The sequence below is a fragment of the Adiantum capillus-veneris genome, chromosome 12 (genome assembly GCF_014529385.1).
Source record: "Adiantum capillus-veneris isolate H3 chromosome 12, ASM1452938v2, whole genome shotgun sequence".
Lineage (NCBI taxonomy): Eukaryota > Viridiplantae > Streptophyta > Polypodiopsida > Polypodiales > Pteridaceae > Adiantum > Adiantum capillus-veneris.
The window spans coordinates 77021926-77038302 of NC_140942.1; the positions used below are offsets into that span (position 1 = coordinate 77021926).

General features: G+C 45.7%; 1 protein-coding gene across 2 annotated transcripts in view; it reads left to right on the forward strand.

The window, feature by feature from the left end:
- LOC147445977 (uncharacterized) overlaps positions 1 to 16377 on the forward strand; it is a 51001-nt gene that overhangs the window by 16898 nt on the left and 17726 nt on the right. For both annotated transcript variants that reach the window (XM_086525306.1, XM_086525305.1), the window contains exon 6: positions 14998 to 15220. In XM_086525306.1, the coding sequence (XP_086381432.1) occupies positions 14998 to 15220 (223 nt within the window). The remainder of the gene's footprint in view (positions 1 to 14997; positions 15221 to 16377) is intronic.

Below are 16377 nucleotides of genomic sequence, written 5' to 3' on the forward strand. Positions count from 1 at the left end.
GAAAAACATCACGGGCGCGGGCCCCATGTAACCTTTATAAGGGAGCCTTGGGGTCTCCCTTTAGTAGATAAGCTTGGGAACATTAGCGGAGAAGGAGACCCTTGGCCATTGTGCCTTTGTGATCAATCAAGAACAAAATATCGAAAGAGGCACTAGTCTTTGGGGCTAGTGCATCTAGAAGGGGAACTCTACCGCTTTGTCTCTCTCTCTCTCTCTCTCTCTCTCTCTCTCTCTCTCTCTCTCTCCAAGCTCAGTTTTGCAGGTTCTGTTTGTGTGTTGCTATTGATTTCTTGCTTGGGTGTCCAAGCTTGTTATAGAATGCACATGCACATGTGTGTGCATGCATTTTATTTCCCCCTTTTTGGGAAGGGGAAAAGAGAAAAACAATCTCTTTTTTTTTGGTTTTGGGGGTGGAGGGGTGTTGACATCTATTGATACCTAGTTCTACACCTCCATTGGCGCCAAGAGGGGTGTCATGGTGCTAACATTAAGCAAGATGAAAGCGGATGGTTACGTCGTGTCAGGTGCAGCAGAAGTGAATGTTGATCTTGCTCAAGATGAGTGCTCCGAACTGTGCTCAAGGGTTCCTTTTACTTACGGAAGGGAGAGCCTTCCGTTCCTTTAGTGAGAGAGTGCAATGATTACAAACAAAGTGAATGCTACCGTGAATGAAGGTGCTGAGAGAGAAATGAAATGAAATGTTATATTAACGTCTTCAAAAGGCCAAAGTGACCTATGAGACCAGAAAGTTACAATGTGGTGGATCTGATACAAAGTCAGAGTCAGAGTAACAAGATGACAACAATGACAAAAATGAAATGACAAATGTCACAATAAAATACTATGGAATCCTAAACTACTAGGTGTGAACATCAGCTAGCTGGGATAGCTAGATCACAAGAGATCTAGCATCGGTCGCGCTGGCGGATCTCATCAATCTCCTCCATGGTCAGTAGTCTGACCGGGCGTCGTGCATGTCGAGCCAAAGTGATCCGAATCCTCTGATGCAGCCTCCGCCGATGCTGTGTAGTCCTCCGCAGTCGTTGGCGTCTGGATCTTCCCAGCTCAGTCGCTCGGTCGATCAGTGTGCCTTTGGTGTGAGACGACGAGCTCTGCTGTGGTAGTAACTCCTCCGGGTGTCCAGTGGCAACTCTAAAGAAATCTGTGATCTGTCTCTGGGATTGGCTAGCTGTCCCGTCTCATCAGGCTCTCTCTGTGTCTGCGTAGCTCGAGCAAAAACAAGCCCAAGCATCTCTGATCCTCGTACTGCATGACTCTAGAGAACGGTCCAAAGCCCTCTCTAAACAAACAATGGAAGCGGCCTCGTATCTCGTAGTAGACGGGGCAGTGGCATGTGTAGTGCAACTCTGTCTCAGGCTCGATGTCACACAGGGGGCATGTCTTGGCCTCTGCTGGTACTCCGCTGTATCTCCCAGTCTCGATCCGTAGCTGGTGTGAAGATGTACGTATCTGGCCGATAGCACATTGTATCCCATGAGACAAGTGGGTGTCCATGTATCTGGGCCTCGTCACAAAACCATCAACCGTAAGCTGGAGGAGATGCTCTCTGTAGAAAGCCATCTTCGTGCCCAGCTCCTGTGCTGGCTGTATCCATGTCCTCCTGGTGTCTAGCTGAGTCAAGTCCTGGCGGATGAGCCTGGTGATCTCGGACTGTGTAAGAGTCAGAGAGGGTGCATCCAGTGAGTACTGGAAGGGAGGCAATCTGTCCATGCTGAACCCATGCGCCTGAAACCATGATGTCATCTCCCCGTACCAGCATGCTGTATCTCCCTGCATGGCTAACTGTCGAGAGGACTCAAGTGCAAGGCGGGCATATTTGTCTTTGGGAAGTTCCACATGCGGTGTATGAAGGAGACCGATCTGGTGAGCGCCTCAACCACTAGTGGTGGGGCAGCTAGCTCTGCTTACACAATAGCACGTGGTACTGAGGCCTTGGCTCTAATGAGCCGCGAGATCATAGAGACTAGAGGCTTCTCCATGTCCCCCCATCCATTACTGCGGCGTGTCCTCCCGTGATGATCTAATGATGGTCCCCAAATCTCAGCTCCATAAAGCAATGCAGAAGCCACCAGAGTGTCAAAGAGCCAGAGCTTCGTCCGAGGCTCCTGAAATTGAACCTGTGAACACATCCTTTCCAATCTACCCAATGCTGCATGGGCTCTGGTCAGTCTAGTCTCTGCTGCCCTCCTCAATGAAAATGCTGGTCCACTAAAAACCACTCCGAGGTAAGTGTACACATCTGTATACTCCACAGTCTCCTGGCTGTATGTGAATGCTGGCGCTGACCTCCTGATCCACTGTGGGGTGGTATTAAATACCATGACCTTGGTTTTACCAAGGTTGACGGACAAACTTTCCTGAGCAAACCTATTCAAAGCATCCAAATGACGTTGCATCCCCTCCGGAGAGTCGGAGATCAACACAATATCATCAGCATATAACAATAATGGAATCCATGTCCCTGCCAGCTGTGCACCTCTATCACCATCTCTCTCAATGTAGTCAGAAACCTCATCCACATACATACCAAATAGAGTAGGAGAGAGGGGGCAGCCCTGCTTCACCCCAATAGTGGAGTGAATCGGTGTGGATAGACCCTCTGAGGTGCGTACCTGCCCCACTACTGACCTGTATAATGTCATGACCCCCCAAATGAGCTCTGTGGGTACTCCCAGCTGTTGTAATCTGCGCATCAATCTAGCTCTAGGCACTGTGTCAAATGCTTTGCGGAAATCCACAAAGCTACAATAGATCCGTCTCCCACGCGATCTACCCTCCTCAATGATGGCTCTGAGTGTCAAGATATGGTCAAGAGTAGAAAAACCCCTCCTGAACCCTGCCTGCCCGATTGCGCGTATCCCCTCCCTTTTTGCCCATCTACTCAGCTGCTGCTCAAGAATAGATGCGTACAACCGTGCCAATGTGGTTCCAATCATGATAGTGCGATAATTCCCAGGCTCCATAGGGTCTCCCGACTTGAAGATAGGTACAATAGTAGATAGGCTCCAAGTATCAGGCAAGCCCTCACACATGGCACGGTTAAACATAACTGCTAGAAGCTCTGCTAGTAGATCTCTGGCATGTGTGAAATGCTCAGCCACTAAACCATCATGATCGTATGCTCTCCCAGTCCTCATCCTATCAATGGCCTTCCTCACCATCTCCGCGGTGAAAAAAGCACATGTGTGTGCGCATGGATCGGCAGGGTCGGGAAGGGGGGGCTGCTCAGGAACTGTGTACAGAGATGATGCGTACTGGCCCCAGTCCTCTATAGAAGTGATGGCGGGGGGGGGGGGGGGGGGAGAGTGCTCCTGAAAGAGCCGCCATGCCTCATGTGAGTCTTGACTCAAGAACAACTGATATAGATCCTGCTCTAGCCGAGCCAAAAATGCCCTCTTCTTCCGCCGCACTAGGCGTCGGAAGTCAATCTGTGACTGTCTGTGAGTGATGTCCCCCAAAAGCACCTCCCTCTGAAGTCTAGCTCTAGTGTCTCGGCATTCCTCATCATACCAACTGTTCTGGGGCATGCTCCCCGAACGGCGCCTCTGCTAAGGCTGGGTATGTGGGTATGCCTCTGCTGCTGCATCATGTAGTGTCTGTGTCAATATAGTAGTAAGCTCCTCCAGAGGTCGCCCTGGCTCCTCTGTGCATAGGCGTCTGTAGATCCCATCTATGTATACAGAGTCTGTCTCCCGCGTGAAGGTGTAGCAAGTAGGGGCTGCTGTTCGTAGCCTGTGTGCTACACTAAACTGAAAAGAGATGGTCATTGACACAAGAGCATGATCCACTGCCCCACCAACAGGTCTGGGTCCAACCGTGAGATCCTGGATACTAGAGATGAGGCTCGGCTGTGCCATGACATAATCCACTGTGCTGGCTCCATGTCTGTGTGGAAAGCATGTAAAACCCCCTGAAGCGGGAACTCTCTGTAGGCCATTCAAGATGGCCAATCCATGTGCAGTCCCCATGTCTATCAAGTGTCGTCCATACTCAGTGTGTTCTTGTAACAAACTTGGACACTCCAAGTCAAGAATCAACCGCGACAGCACCAAATAACCACTTCAAAACAATTCACAGATCACAATAGATTTGCACTGGCCCGGCGGAGTTCCGTGCCTAGAGATATTGGCCCCAAAGACTGGCGCCCCTTTTGGTATTTCTTTTTATATTAATCAATCATCAAAGTACAAGAGAGCGGTTAGGGTTTCACTCTCAGACTCTGCGTCCAGATGCTCTGAGAAGTGAGGCCCTCACCACTAATTTAAAGGTTACAAGGGATGCCCAAAAGCAGAGCCCCAAAAGCTTTTAAAATCAAAAGCATCAGTTCTCTCTCTCTCTTGAGAGTCTTTTCTCTTTTTTTTATAAAAAAAAAGCAAAAGCAAAATTCGCGTCGCTCATCATTTTCCAAAAAAAAAAATAAAAATAAAATTTTTTTCTTTTTAATAATCCGCCTCCGCGATTTCCGGAAATTAGGGTTTTTGGCAGAAATTAGGGTTTGCAGGAATTTTAGGGTTTTTGGCAGAAATTAGGGTTTCTGCTGTCCGCCACGTCATCACTTTGTGACATACCCCCCTCTTGAAAGCATTGTCATCGACCGCGATTACGCCTGCAAAACCGACAAAAGCCATAAACCGTCTTAGCAGACACTGACTGTTAGTACCTACGTACTAGGAACACACATCTAGCACATGTACAAAATCGACAGTCACATCACACGACATCACAGGACATCACCAGACATCACAGGACATCACATGACATTCAGCATTCATTCGGATCTTAGACCATGATTTATCGGCAATGTAGCTAGCAATCACATCTAGGTCCAATCGGGACCTCATCGATGTCCGATTGACTAACCCCTATTGCAACCATGTCTATTCGAGATCAATCAGACCAAAATGCTGCAGTCATTTCGTCTATCAGTTCCTGCACTCACAAGAAGTCAAGAACAAATCAGTATCATAATCAGGAATTCCATTTCATAAAGTCATCCAGCAGAATACTGTCAGCTCTCAGTATCCCTGAAGCTCAAAGAGACATCAGTGACTTTAGTATCAAAATCGAGGCATCTGTTGACAAAGGAGTGGAGTGACTCCCCTCTTGTGCATCCCACTGCACCAGATCTCTGGCCAAGCTGAATTCTGGGTTCCGTTTGGAGTAGACTATGCTAAACCAAAACATCGAGGTAAAGTTTCACAATCCGAGGAGTATCTGCTAGGTCCTCCTCCTCCATCCACTTCGCATCAAATGCAGGAAAGTTCTTGAACTAAACCAAGAACCGCCTTCGGACTTTACCTTTCTTCGTATCATTATGTGCCAAAATCTGTTCAGGAACAAGGATCTCCTCGTTTTCTTCCACTTTGGGTTGCTCATCAGGCTCCCCATCATCAGGCACATCACCCTTAACAGGGTTCAAGAGACTCACATGCAATGCATTGTGAATCCTCCAAGTATCTGGCAGTTTCAATCGGAAGGAGAGATCATTTATCTTGTCAGTAATCTGGAAAGGTCCGTAGTATCACATACTAAGCTTTGGAAAAAGCCTCTCCTTTCCCTGTTTCTTTCTTAGGCATGCCTTCTCAAAAGTAAGAGCACCCAATCATCCTCCTTCAGTTTCCAGTCGCGACGATGGCGATCCGTTGCCTTTTTCTGTCGTTCTTGAGACTCCTGCAAAGTCTCGCGAACCTTGGCAAAAGCCGTATCCAAATCTCGCGAATATTCATCCGCTTCAAATTTCTAATCTTTCGTGCTCAGGAAGGATGGAACCTTCGCAGCAGTTTCAACAATCTCACATGGCGTCTTCCCCGTCGAAGAGTGTATCGTGTTATTGTAGGCAAATTCCACCAAAGGTAAGTTCTTTTCCCATTGAGTCTTCTGATGCGAGATACAAGACTTCAATAAATCTAAAATCACTGAATTGGCAATCTCAGATTGCCCGTCAGTCTGCAAGTGGAACGATGACGAGAACTGCAACCGCGTGCCAATGTTCTCCCAAATTGCCTTCCAAAACAAACTCATAAATCTGGGGTCTCTGTCGGAGACAATCGTCTCAGGCGTGCCATGTAATCGGAAAATCATCGTGATCATTTTGTATTCTCGGGAGATAAAAAAAAAAGAAATCCATTTCAATATTTTCCCAGGGGCGGGTGGGTATGGGTAAAGGCTGTAACAATCCCTGCGCCTTATGCCTGTCAAACTTGACCTTCTGGCATACCAAGCAACTGCGCACAAACTCTTCCACATCCTTCTTCAGTCTCCGTCAAAAGAAATCTCTCTCTACCCCTTTCATGGTGGTAGCAATGCCGCGGTGACCCGTAAAAGGTGGACAGTGGCAATCAGTCATAACCTTTTCCCTCAACGGTTGTGTAACGCACAACATAGTCTTTTTCATCAAGTAGCCTTCCCGAAGGGAGTATCCAGCTACTGTCTCCCCATCTCGTATCCGTGTGAAAATATCTGCAAAATTTGTATCTGTGGCACACTGATCGACCATATCCTCGAAGCTCCTATGATGTATCGCGGAAATAGCCAGAACCAATGGTTTTCGAGACAAAGCATCTGCCACCACATTCTTCTGTCCCTGCACATGGACAATCTGGAAGTGGAACTGTGACAAGATGTTCACCCACCGCATCTGCTTTTCCGAAAGCTGCTTCTGTGACAAGAAGTAGCGCAAACTCTGATGGTCTGTAAAGACAGTAAAATCCGCTCCGAGTAGGTAATGCCGCCACTGAGTAAGAGCGTGGATAACCGCCAAAAGCTCTTTCCCATAGATCTGTGCTGTCATCTCCGGCCTAGAGAACAAACGGCTCTCGTAAGCTATGACATGGCCTTCTTGCATCAAGACCGTACCCAGACTACGACCACAAGCATCACAAAATACTTCAAATGACTTCTGCAAGTCCGGCAAAGTCAAAATAGGTCCCGTAGTCAATTTCTCTTTCAATGTCCGAAAGGCAGTCACCTCTGTGGGTCCCCACGAAAAAGGTACTCCTTTCTGTGTCTAGGTATGCAAAGGGGAAGCAACCTCTGCAAACTTTCGTATGAACCGCCTGTAGTACGAACATAGTCCCAAGAAGCTTCCAACTTTATGGACATTCCTCAAATCGGGCCAATCACGGATAGTCTCTATCTTGGCCGGGTCCATTTGCACTCCTGCTGCTGACACAATGTGTCCCAAAAAGTGTATCTCTGGTAGGAAAAAATTCACTTTTCTTTGCATTAATCACTAACGTGTGATCTCGTAATGCCTGAAAGACTTGAAGCAGATGATCTCTGTGTTCTGCCTCATTCTTGGAGAAAACAATGATGTCGTCAAAGAAAGTGCCAACAAATAGCCTATACTCTCGAAAAATCCTGTCCATCATCCGGTTAAATGTCGCAGGAGCATTGGTTAAGCCAAAAGGCATCACCAAAAACTCAAATAACCCAAAAGTCGTCCGAAAAGCTGTCTTGTAGACATCTCCTGGCGCTATCCTGATCTGATGATATCCACTCTTCAAGTCAATCCTGCTAAAGCACGAGGATCCTTGTAACCTGTCGAGTATATCATCGATCCTAGGAATCGGAAATCTGTTCTTGATGGTGATTTCGTTGAGAGTGCTATAATCGATGCACATTCTCCAAGATCTGTCTTTCTTCAAAACCAACAACACTGGAGAGCAATACGGTGAAGTACTAAGCTGGACAAGACCCTTTTCCAAGAGGTCTTTCACTGAGTTCATAATCTTTTCATTCTGTACTCGGCTCACACGATAAGGTGGCCGATTCGGTGGCGTGCTTCCAGATATCAGATCAATGGTATGATCTTCAGGCCCTCTCAAAAGCAATCGGCATGAGCGTGGAGAAAAAAATCTTGGCGTTCTTTTCTTCAGGTCAAAACATATTCAACCTTTATCCATCGTTTAGTTCTCCCAAAAGAATGAGTAAGAAAACTGAAGTTCATCAAGTACAATCTCTAAGCCCTTCATTTATCAAAGTCGCTTTCTCGGCCCGGTAGTCAACCACGGCGTAGTTCTTGTGGTACGAAGGGATCCCGAGTAGAACGTCACTCACGTGCCCTGAACACCCCTGTCATTGCAAACAAAGTTTGCCAATGCTCGGTGTAATGGCAACATCCCATCCGGGTGCCAGTCGAACTACCTCCGCCTGTGGCGTCAGTCTGTCGGGCGCAGTTCCAAATCGAGCCGCCAATTCCAAGTGAAAAGAAGTTGGCCTTGGCTCCTTCAAAAGAGCTTCCTGATCCTTCACTTTGCCCCGAAAGCGGCAAAGTTTGTACTTTCATTCATTAGATTCGGTGCAGGTCCCACGCCATGTGGTACCAGTTCTGCTTTTCTATCTGCCTTTTCTACCACATTCCTCAGCTGCTCTCGAACTCTCAGACCTGTCGTCGTCTTTATCATTCTGTTCTTTCTGTGCCTTATCAGGGCACTTTGCGGAAATATGTCCATGTTCCCCGCATCCAAAGCACTTCCCCTCTCTGATGAAGCAAGCTCTCTCCTCAGGAGTAAGCTTGGGTCGTGCATCCTTTTTTTTCTCTGGGTTGCTCTTTTTCATTCTACTTCCATTCCCAGAAGTCTGTTCGGCTCGTAGTGTCATGGCCTCATCTGTGGGGTAGGTCAGACTGCCAGAGTGAATGGCAAAGCCCCGCTTCGCATGACTCATCAACTCCTGAATAGAAGCCTACTTCTGTTCCAAGCAGTGATCTCGGATCTCTGTAGGTAGACCCAAGGTAAACCGCTCAATCTGTTCTCTGAACGAGATCTTCTTGAATGAAGAGGCGGGTAGAAAAGAGCTCCAGAATCTTTCACAATAAGAATTCACTGTATCGCTCTTGGTCATCCGGAGATGGTTCCAAGCAGCTCGTATATCTCGCTCAAACTCTTGAGTCAACCAAGAAGAAATAAAAAGCCTCTTGAATTTCAGCCATGTAACTGGCACAGTCTTGCTTAATAGAAGCGTGGACCACCAAGTACGAGCATTCCCCTTAAAGTAAGAGGCAGCTCTCCGAATCTTGGAGTGCTCTGAATAGCGTCCTCCCGCGAAAGCGATGTCAAACTGCTGTATAAAAGACAAAGCCTTCGAAGCATTTGAGTATCCTCAAAAGTATCAAACTTGATCGAGTGGCCACCTTCCTTAAACTCTCGGACTTTCTTGCTTTTATCTTCGAGAAAGTCATACTGGTTGGCTTTGTAAAAAAAATTCTTCTTGTTCGCATAAAACTTTCCGTCATCGGAGTCTGAGCTGTAAGTAGACGAGTCCTCAGTAGAACTGTCAATCTCTGGGCGAGATGTAGCCTTCTTTGCCTTTTTCTTGCCCTTTCCGAAGCTTTGTGTCTTGCTTCACTTTTTGCTTTTTTCTGTCTTCTTCGCTCTAATCCGAGGAGCTAGAAGAACTGTCAGAAGAAGAAGAAGAAGAACTGGGTACTCCTTCAAATCGAACACGCTTCTTCCGTTTCTTTGCCTTGTCAAATGTCAACCGACGACCCAAATATCCCTGGAAGTCAGTGCCTTTCTTCTGCTTTTTGCCGTGCTTTTTGTCTTTTTTTTGCACGTCGAAAAGCTGAGCAATCCGTGCATCAACCACGTTCTCCAGTTCCTGCTCCGTATATTTTCTTGGAGACAGAAGGTTTCTGGAGAGCGGGTTTCGGGAGTGGTGTTGTGGTTCTCTGCCACTCCCTCTGTACCTCTTCCAAAGAGGTCTGGTTCATATATTTTGCCATCTTCGGGTCCTTGGCAAAATTGAGCATCATCTTTGTTGCATCGCCAATCAATTGACGACGCTCCATCTCTCTTTGCTCCGCCTGAGTAGGCCGAGGCCGGCCATACTCTCTGTCTGAATCTTCGTTGTGATCCCAGCCCGCATCTCCAGATGCAGAGGGAGTCGACTGATCATTGCCTGAAGCCATAGGTGCCGCAGAAAAAAAATTCGGGGATCGGATTTCCCATAGAAGAGAAATCGGCCGTGCTCTGATACCACTGTAACAAACTTGGACACTCCAAGTCAAGAATCAACCGCGACAGCACCAAATAACCACTTCAAAACAATTCACAGATCACAATAGATTTGCACTAGCCCGGCAGAGTTCCGTGCCTAGAGATATTGGCCCCAAAGACTGGTGCCCCTTTCGGTATTTCTTTTTATATTAATCAATCATCAAAGTACAAGAGAGCGGTTAGGGTTTCACTCTCAGACTCTGCGTCCAGATGCTCTGAGAAGTGAGGCCCTCACCACTAATTTAAAGGTTACAAGGGATGCCCAAAAGCAGAGCCCCAAAAGCTATTAAAATCAAGAGCATCAGTTCTCTCTCTCTCTTGAGAGTCTTTTCTCTTTTTTTTTATAAAAAAAAGCAAAAGCAAAATTCGCGTCGCTCATCATTTTCCATTTTTTTTTTTAAAAATAATCTGCCTCCGCGATTTTCAAAAATTAGGGCTTTTGGCAAAAATTAGGGTTTGCAGGAATTTTAGGGTTTCTGGCAGAAATTAGGGTTTCTGCTGTCCGCCACGTCATCACTTTGTGACAGTTCTCCATCTTGTGATAGTCTGGATAGGCCTGTCTCTGCAGCATCCAGCTCTCTCAGCATCTCCTCTGAAGTATTATAAAATGCTGTCTGATGATGGGCAGTCCTAGCATTGAAATCCCCTAGAATGATGATGTCACCATCTCTAGAGGACTCCCATATGTCATCATCCAAAATAGAGAAAGGGGACTGTCCTCTGGGTGGTGCATACACTGACGTGCTCGGGGGAAAGTAGCAAATAGCAATGTAAAGATATCTGTCTGTCTCTGCTCTCAGTCTCACCCACATGTACCTAGCTTGCTCATCTCTGCGGGCTATATGTATCAATGGTTGCAACTCCTCCCTGAATAACACTGCTACTCCTCTTGATCCTCGCCCTCTGCGCTCTGATCTTGTCTCCTGTCTATAGGCAGTCTCCCATCTATATCCACTAATGTGAGGCATAGACTGCCCAGGGGCCTGATGTGTCTTAGAGTAGAAGACGATGTCTCTTCCCTTGAAACTATCCTCAAAGGCGCCCACATGAAGTCGCATAGATTCATTACAATTCCACGTGGCAACTTTGAGGGTGGTCCCATGGGTCTCGCACCGTCATGTGGAGCGCTGCTCTACAATCACAACTCGGCCATCTCTGTAGAAGGCCGTCTTTCCCTTCTCCCTTGCCGCTTGAATCTCTGGCATTACCTCTCTCATATGTGCAAGCTGTGTGAGAGTGAGGTCATCTCCAAGGAATATGCCCGTTTTCTTTAGTGCAGGACGCTTCTTCAAGAAGTCCTTCTTTGTCTCCATGGATGGGAAACGGATGATTAGAGCTCTCCCCTTTGAAGTCTCCCCATTGCCTTGTGTCTTCTTCCCCACCCTCCATGCCTTTGTATGAGTAGCCTCACTACCCATCATACGGAGAAGTCCTTCAACTTCCCCTTCCACATCATCTCGGTCTCTTAGACCGGTTACTCTTATATGCAAAGCTCTAGTTTTCCTTCGTTGTTCTTCGTCTAGAGTCATGTTGATAATTGTAGGAGTGGGGACAGATGTGATTTCTTTCCCTTTGCCTTTCTTAGCGACTTCTATCCACTTCTCGGCCTCATCCGCCTTCTTTTGTGTCTTCGTGATCACATCCATCCACGAAGACGTCTTTACCATCTCTTGTTTCTCCTCCTCTTTGATTATCCGTACCTGTTCTTTGATGACCTTGATTTCCTCTACTACCGAAGGTTGGAATTCCCCCTCCTCTAGTCCACTGCTCGCTTTATCAGCAAGTTCTCGCCTGAGAGCTGAGACCTCTTCTTCAAGTGCTTTGGAGTCCGCCTTAAGTGCTTGTAGCTCTGCGTGCAGGTCCTCTTTCTCTTTCTTCCACTGCGCGCCTTCGTTGAGAGACATTTGAAGAAGGTTGGCCTTCTCTTTCCACCATCCCTCCATATCTGCTTTCCAATCTTTCATCTCCCTCTCCATTTGTGTAATCCGCTTGTTTGTAAGCACAAAGGTTGCCTTCGGATGGGGCTTACATACCGGCAAAGCAGTCATGACCTCCATAAAAAAAACAATCTGCACTTTTGTCAAATCAACCCACTATGTCCACATCACACATACATCTCTGTCCCGCATAATGCATACATGTGTGTTCCCCATATCAATCATACATTTTTGATTTTCCTTTTCTGCTAATTTCTGTCAATGCTGAAATTTATGTGATTCTGAATTTCTGAAATTTCTCTGCAGGTCTGCAACTCGTGAGAATCCTGAAAATGTAAATTCTGTATTTTGTAAATCTGCAGGTCTGAAAAGAATTTTCCAGGTCCGAAAAATTTTCGAAAAATTTTGCAAGTCCGAAAAATTTGCAGGTGTGACTGCGCGCTGTTTGCACTGTAATGCACCTGCGGGCTTGGGCGGGGGGGGGGGGGGGGGGGGGCGCAGTCCAGCCACGAATAAGGCGATGGCGATGCAGCAAGCAAGTGGCGCGCAGCTCAGCAGAGAGGTACGTACGCTGGTGCAGCAGGAGGAAGGCAGGTGGCGCGCAGCTCAGCAGAGATGTACGCGCGCTGGTGCAGCAGGAGGAGGGCGCGCTGCATTTTAGGGTTTCGCACAGGTCAGCCCTCTGTGTTTTAGGGTTTCGCCTCGGACAGTGACAGTGACACAGAGAGAGAGAGAGAGAGAGAGAGAGAGAGAGAGAGAGAGAGATGAAACCAGACGGTTCTCAAACCCTCCTCCAAGGGCCCCCCTCTCTATGGCGAGAGAGGTCTATGCTATTGATTGCACAAATTTGGTACAATGGTGTAGATGCAATGGACTTACCGACGATGTCGGCGACAATGATGACGAGGATGAGGACGGGCTGAAATCTGAAAACGCTAGGGCTGGAATTCTGAAATCTGCAAAACGCTGACTTTCTGCTGATTTCTGACACTATGTCGGCGAGGACGGCGATGGCGATGACGCGACAACGATGCGTTGAAAACGCAGATGCTGAAATCTGCGGACATCAGGCTGAATCTGAAAACACTGACTGACTCGACGGTACGACGAGGATCTGTTGCGGGTAGGTGAGGTCTGCGAGGCTAAGGGCTGAATCTGCTGTGGCTAAGTGCTGAAAACTGAAAACGTTGATGTGTTGGGGCTGATCTGACACCGGAATCTGCAAACGCTAGACTGAATCTACAAACTGAAAACGGTAGGCTGATCTGTAGCAAAAACGCTAGGGAAACTGCATTTCAAAAAACTGAGGGACATTGAAAGGAACTTCATTTTCGTTTTTACAGATTGAATAGGAAAAGGTGGGCGAATTGCAGAAGAATGTTAATAAAACCCCTTGAGCGCACGAGATGTAATAGTTTCACACTGAGTGAACACCGAGGTTCCCCAATCATAACACAAAACGACATGTCACGTGCACATCTAACCCTATGTGCATGTGGACAAGCTATCTCAGGTCTAGTGTTCAGGTCAACTTAGAAAGTGTTCTAGCACCTTTGTGAGCCTGTGAGCAAGCCGTGCATGTCCAGGCACTTAGATTAGTTGCATATCCTCTGGTTGCACACAACATGATCATCAACATGACATTTCAGTACCCATCATGAGCATTTTACAGAGCATAGAACCCTTTTTGCCAAAATACACATTTTTCACTTATTTATTAATAAGTGACTTTTGTGAGAAAAGTGAGAAGGGCAAATTGCTAAGGCACTAGAAAAAAAACCTAGCGCCAACACTTTTTAGCAGAAGAGGCAGAAGAAGTTCCAGCAACTTGCAGTGCACCTTCTCAGCAAGACCGACAAAAGGCCCTAACGTTTCCAACCAACGGAGTAGATAGCGTAGTGTGATAGTTTTTGGAATTAAATATATCATTTTGTTGAACCAACATGATAGGTACATATGTTTTAAATGACCTCCCCAAGTGTTTTAAATTATCCTACTATGTACACATGGTAGACTCAGACACTTTGCTTGATACAAAAGTGTGGTTATGTGTGTGTGCGCTTGCCCCAAGGACATTCACATGCTTTAAGAATGATATCCTGTTCCCTCAAACTCCATGAGACCTTGTATCATTCAGATAGATATTACCTGTCTGCTTTAGTGTTGTTGATATATCTTTGTAGACAGTTGAAACGATCATTGACTGTTTCTTGTTAGAAATCTAGAGTTAGTGAATATCTAGATTAGGGTTCGATTATGGTGGAAAGATTAAGCTACCATCCATGGTTAGCAAGCTTAACCATGGAGATTCAAGTAGTTGCATGCCATCTCTGCCCTCTCAGGGTATCAAGTTTTGGCTTTCATTGCGCATAATCTTCAATGTGGGTGTTTTCTCGTTTTGAGGTTTCTCACTTGGGAGTATACAGTACCAAAACAAAAAGGAGTAGTGTGTGCATGTGTGTGTGTGTGTGCCCTTTTTTGCCTTTTTGGGAAGGGGAAAGGAGAAAAAACGGTTTGGGGGAGGGGTTAACATCTACTGATACCCAGTTCTACACCTCCTTTGGCGCCAAGAGGGTTGTCACGGGGGTAATACTGTGCAGGATGAAAGCGGATGGATATCTCATCTTGTGTTATGAAAGCGGCTGGGTATCTCGTCTTGTGTGAAATTACAATATCACGAGCTTTAAGGGGTATTATTAAAATCCTTTATTTTTGTACTTGCATGAGCATAACACACCCTTTATTATTTAAGGGGTATTATTAAAATCCTTTATTTTTGTACTTGCATGAGCATAACACACCCTTTCCCTATTCTATTCGTTAAATATTTTTTGAAGGTCCTTTTAGTGTTACTCCTTAGTATATAAAAATGTGATAATGTTTGGAATTGAAAATATCCTTCTGTTGAACCGACATGATAAATGCATATATTATAAATGACCTGCTCAAGTGTTATGATACCTTGTGCTTAGTGTTTTCCTTGGACTTGAAGACCATGTTGTAGTGTGTGTTGTTCCTAATGATGCTGCATTTTGTTCCAGAGTCTTGACAGTGCATGGTTCACGTGATGAAACGGTGAGCTGCGAGGAGGCGAGGAGCTTTGACAGATTGATATCAAACCATACTCTTCGAATTCTTGATGATGCTGGTCACTATTTCCGCAAGCATCATCAAGCCTTAAACTTGATTGTAGGAGAGTTTGTGAAGGTTTCCTTAAAAATGTCCTCTCTCGAAAACGCAAAGGAAGATCCCACCAGAACTAAGGTTTGTGGTTTGTCTTGCCTCTAAAAGTATTTAACTGTCGCAGAAACACCCGACCTTCTCTTGTGTGGGATTGCTCCTACATGTTAAAGCTTGTCTTCTCATATGTGTGTGCGAGAGAGAGAGAGAAGAAGAAGAAGAAGAAGAAGAAGAGAGTTTTAACGTCGTAGGAATATATATATATATATATATATATATATATATATATATATATATAATATATATATATATAGAGAGAGAGAGAGAGAGAGAGAGAGAGAGAGAGAGAGAGAAGAAGAAGAAGAAGAAGATTTCTATCACCCAAGTGTGGTAGATTGGTTATCTCTTGATTAAAAGGCCTTGCATTCAACGCTTGTATAAATCTGAGGTCTATATATATATATATATATATATAGAGAGAGAGAGAGAGAGAGAGAGAGAGAGAGAGAGAGAGAGAGAAGAAGAAGAAGAAGAAGAAGAAGAAGATTTCTATCACCCAAGTGTGGTAGATTGGTTATCTCTTGATTAAAAGGCCTTGCATTCAACGCTTGTCGTATAAATCTGAGGTCTATATATATATATATATATATATATATATATATAGAGAGAGAGAGAGAGAGAGAGAGAGAGAGAGAGAGAGGAGAAGAAGAAGAAGAAGAAGAAGAAGAAGAAGAAGAAGATTTCTATCACCCAAGTGTGGTAGATTGGTTATCTCTTGATTAAAAGGCCTTGCATTCAACGCTTGTCGTATAAATCTGAGGTCTCTTGGGATTGTTCCTATGACGACGTAACGTCTTCTTCTCTCACTTACTCAGTTTTTGACCAGAGGAGATACCATATTTGTATGTTAGCCTTAGGCATTTATTTCATAGGCGAGGGCAGAATCACTTGATTCATGGAAGATACAAGAAAAGAGTTTTGGGACACGAGCCAAATGAAGCAAGGTGAGGTTAAAATTGGAAGAATAGAAGATGCAGAAAATACAGCTAGTTTTAATTTCTGAATGGGCTAAAAACCATTGCCACTCAACTCATGGTAAAGGGGCCATCTTAAAGACCTTCAAGGAGGAGTTCTCCGTGTTGCATCATTTCAGGCGCAATCAATAGCGGTACACAATTGCTATGCACAACAAAAGACTCGATGAGAATGCAGCTCGACAGGCAAAGATTGGCACCATTTTC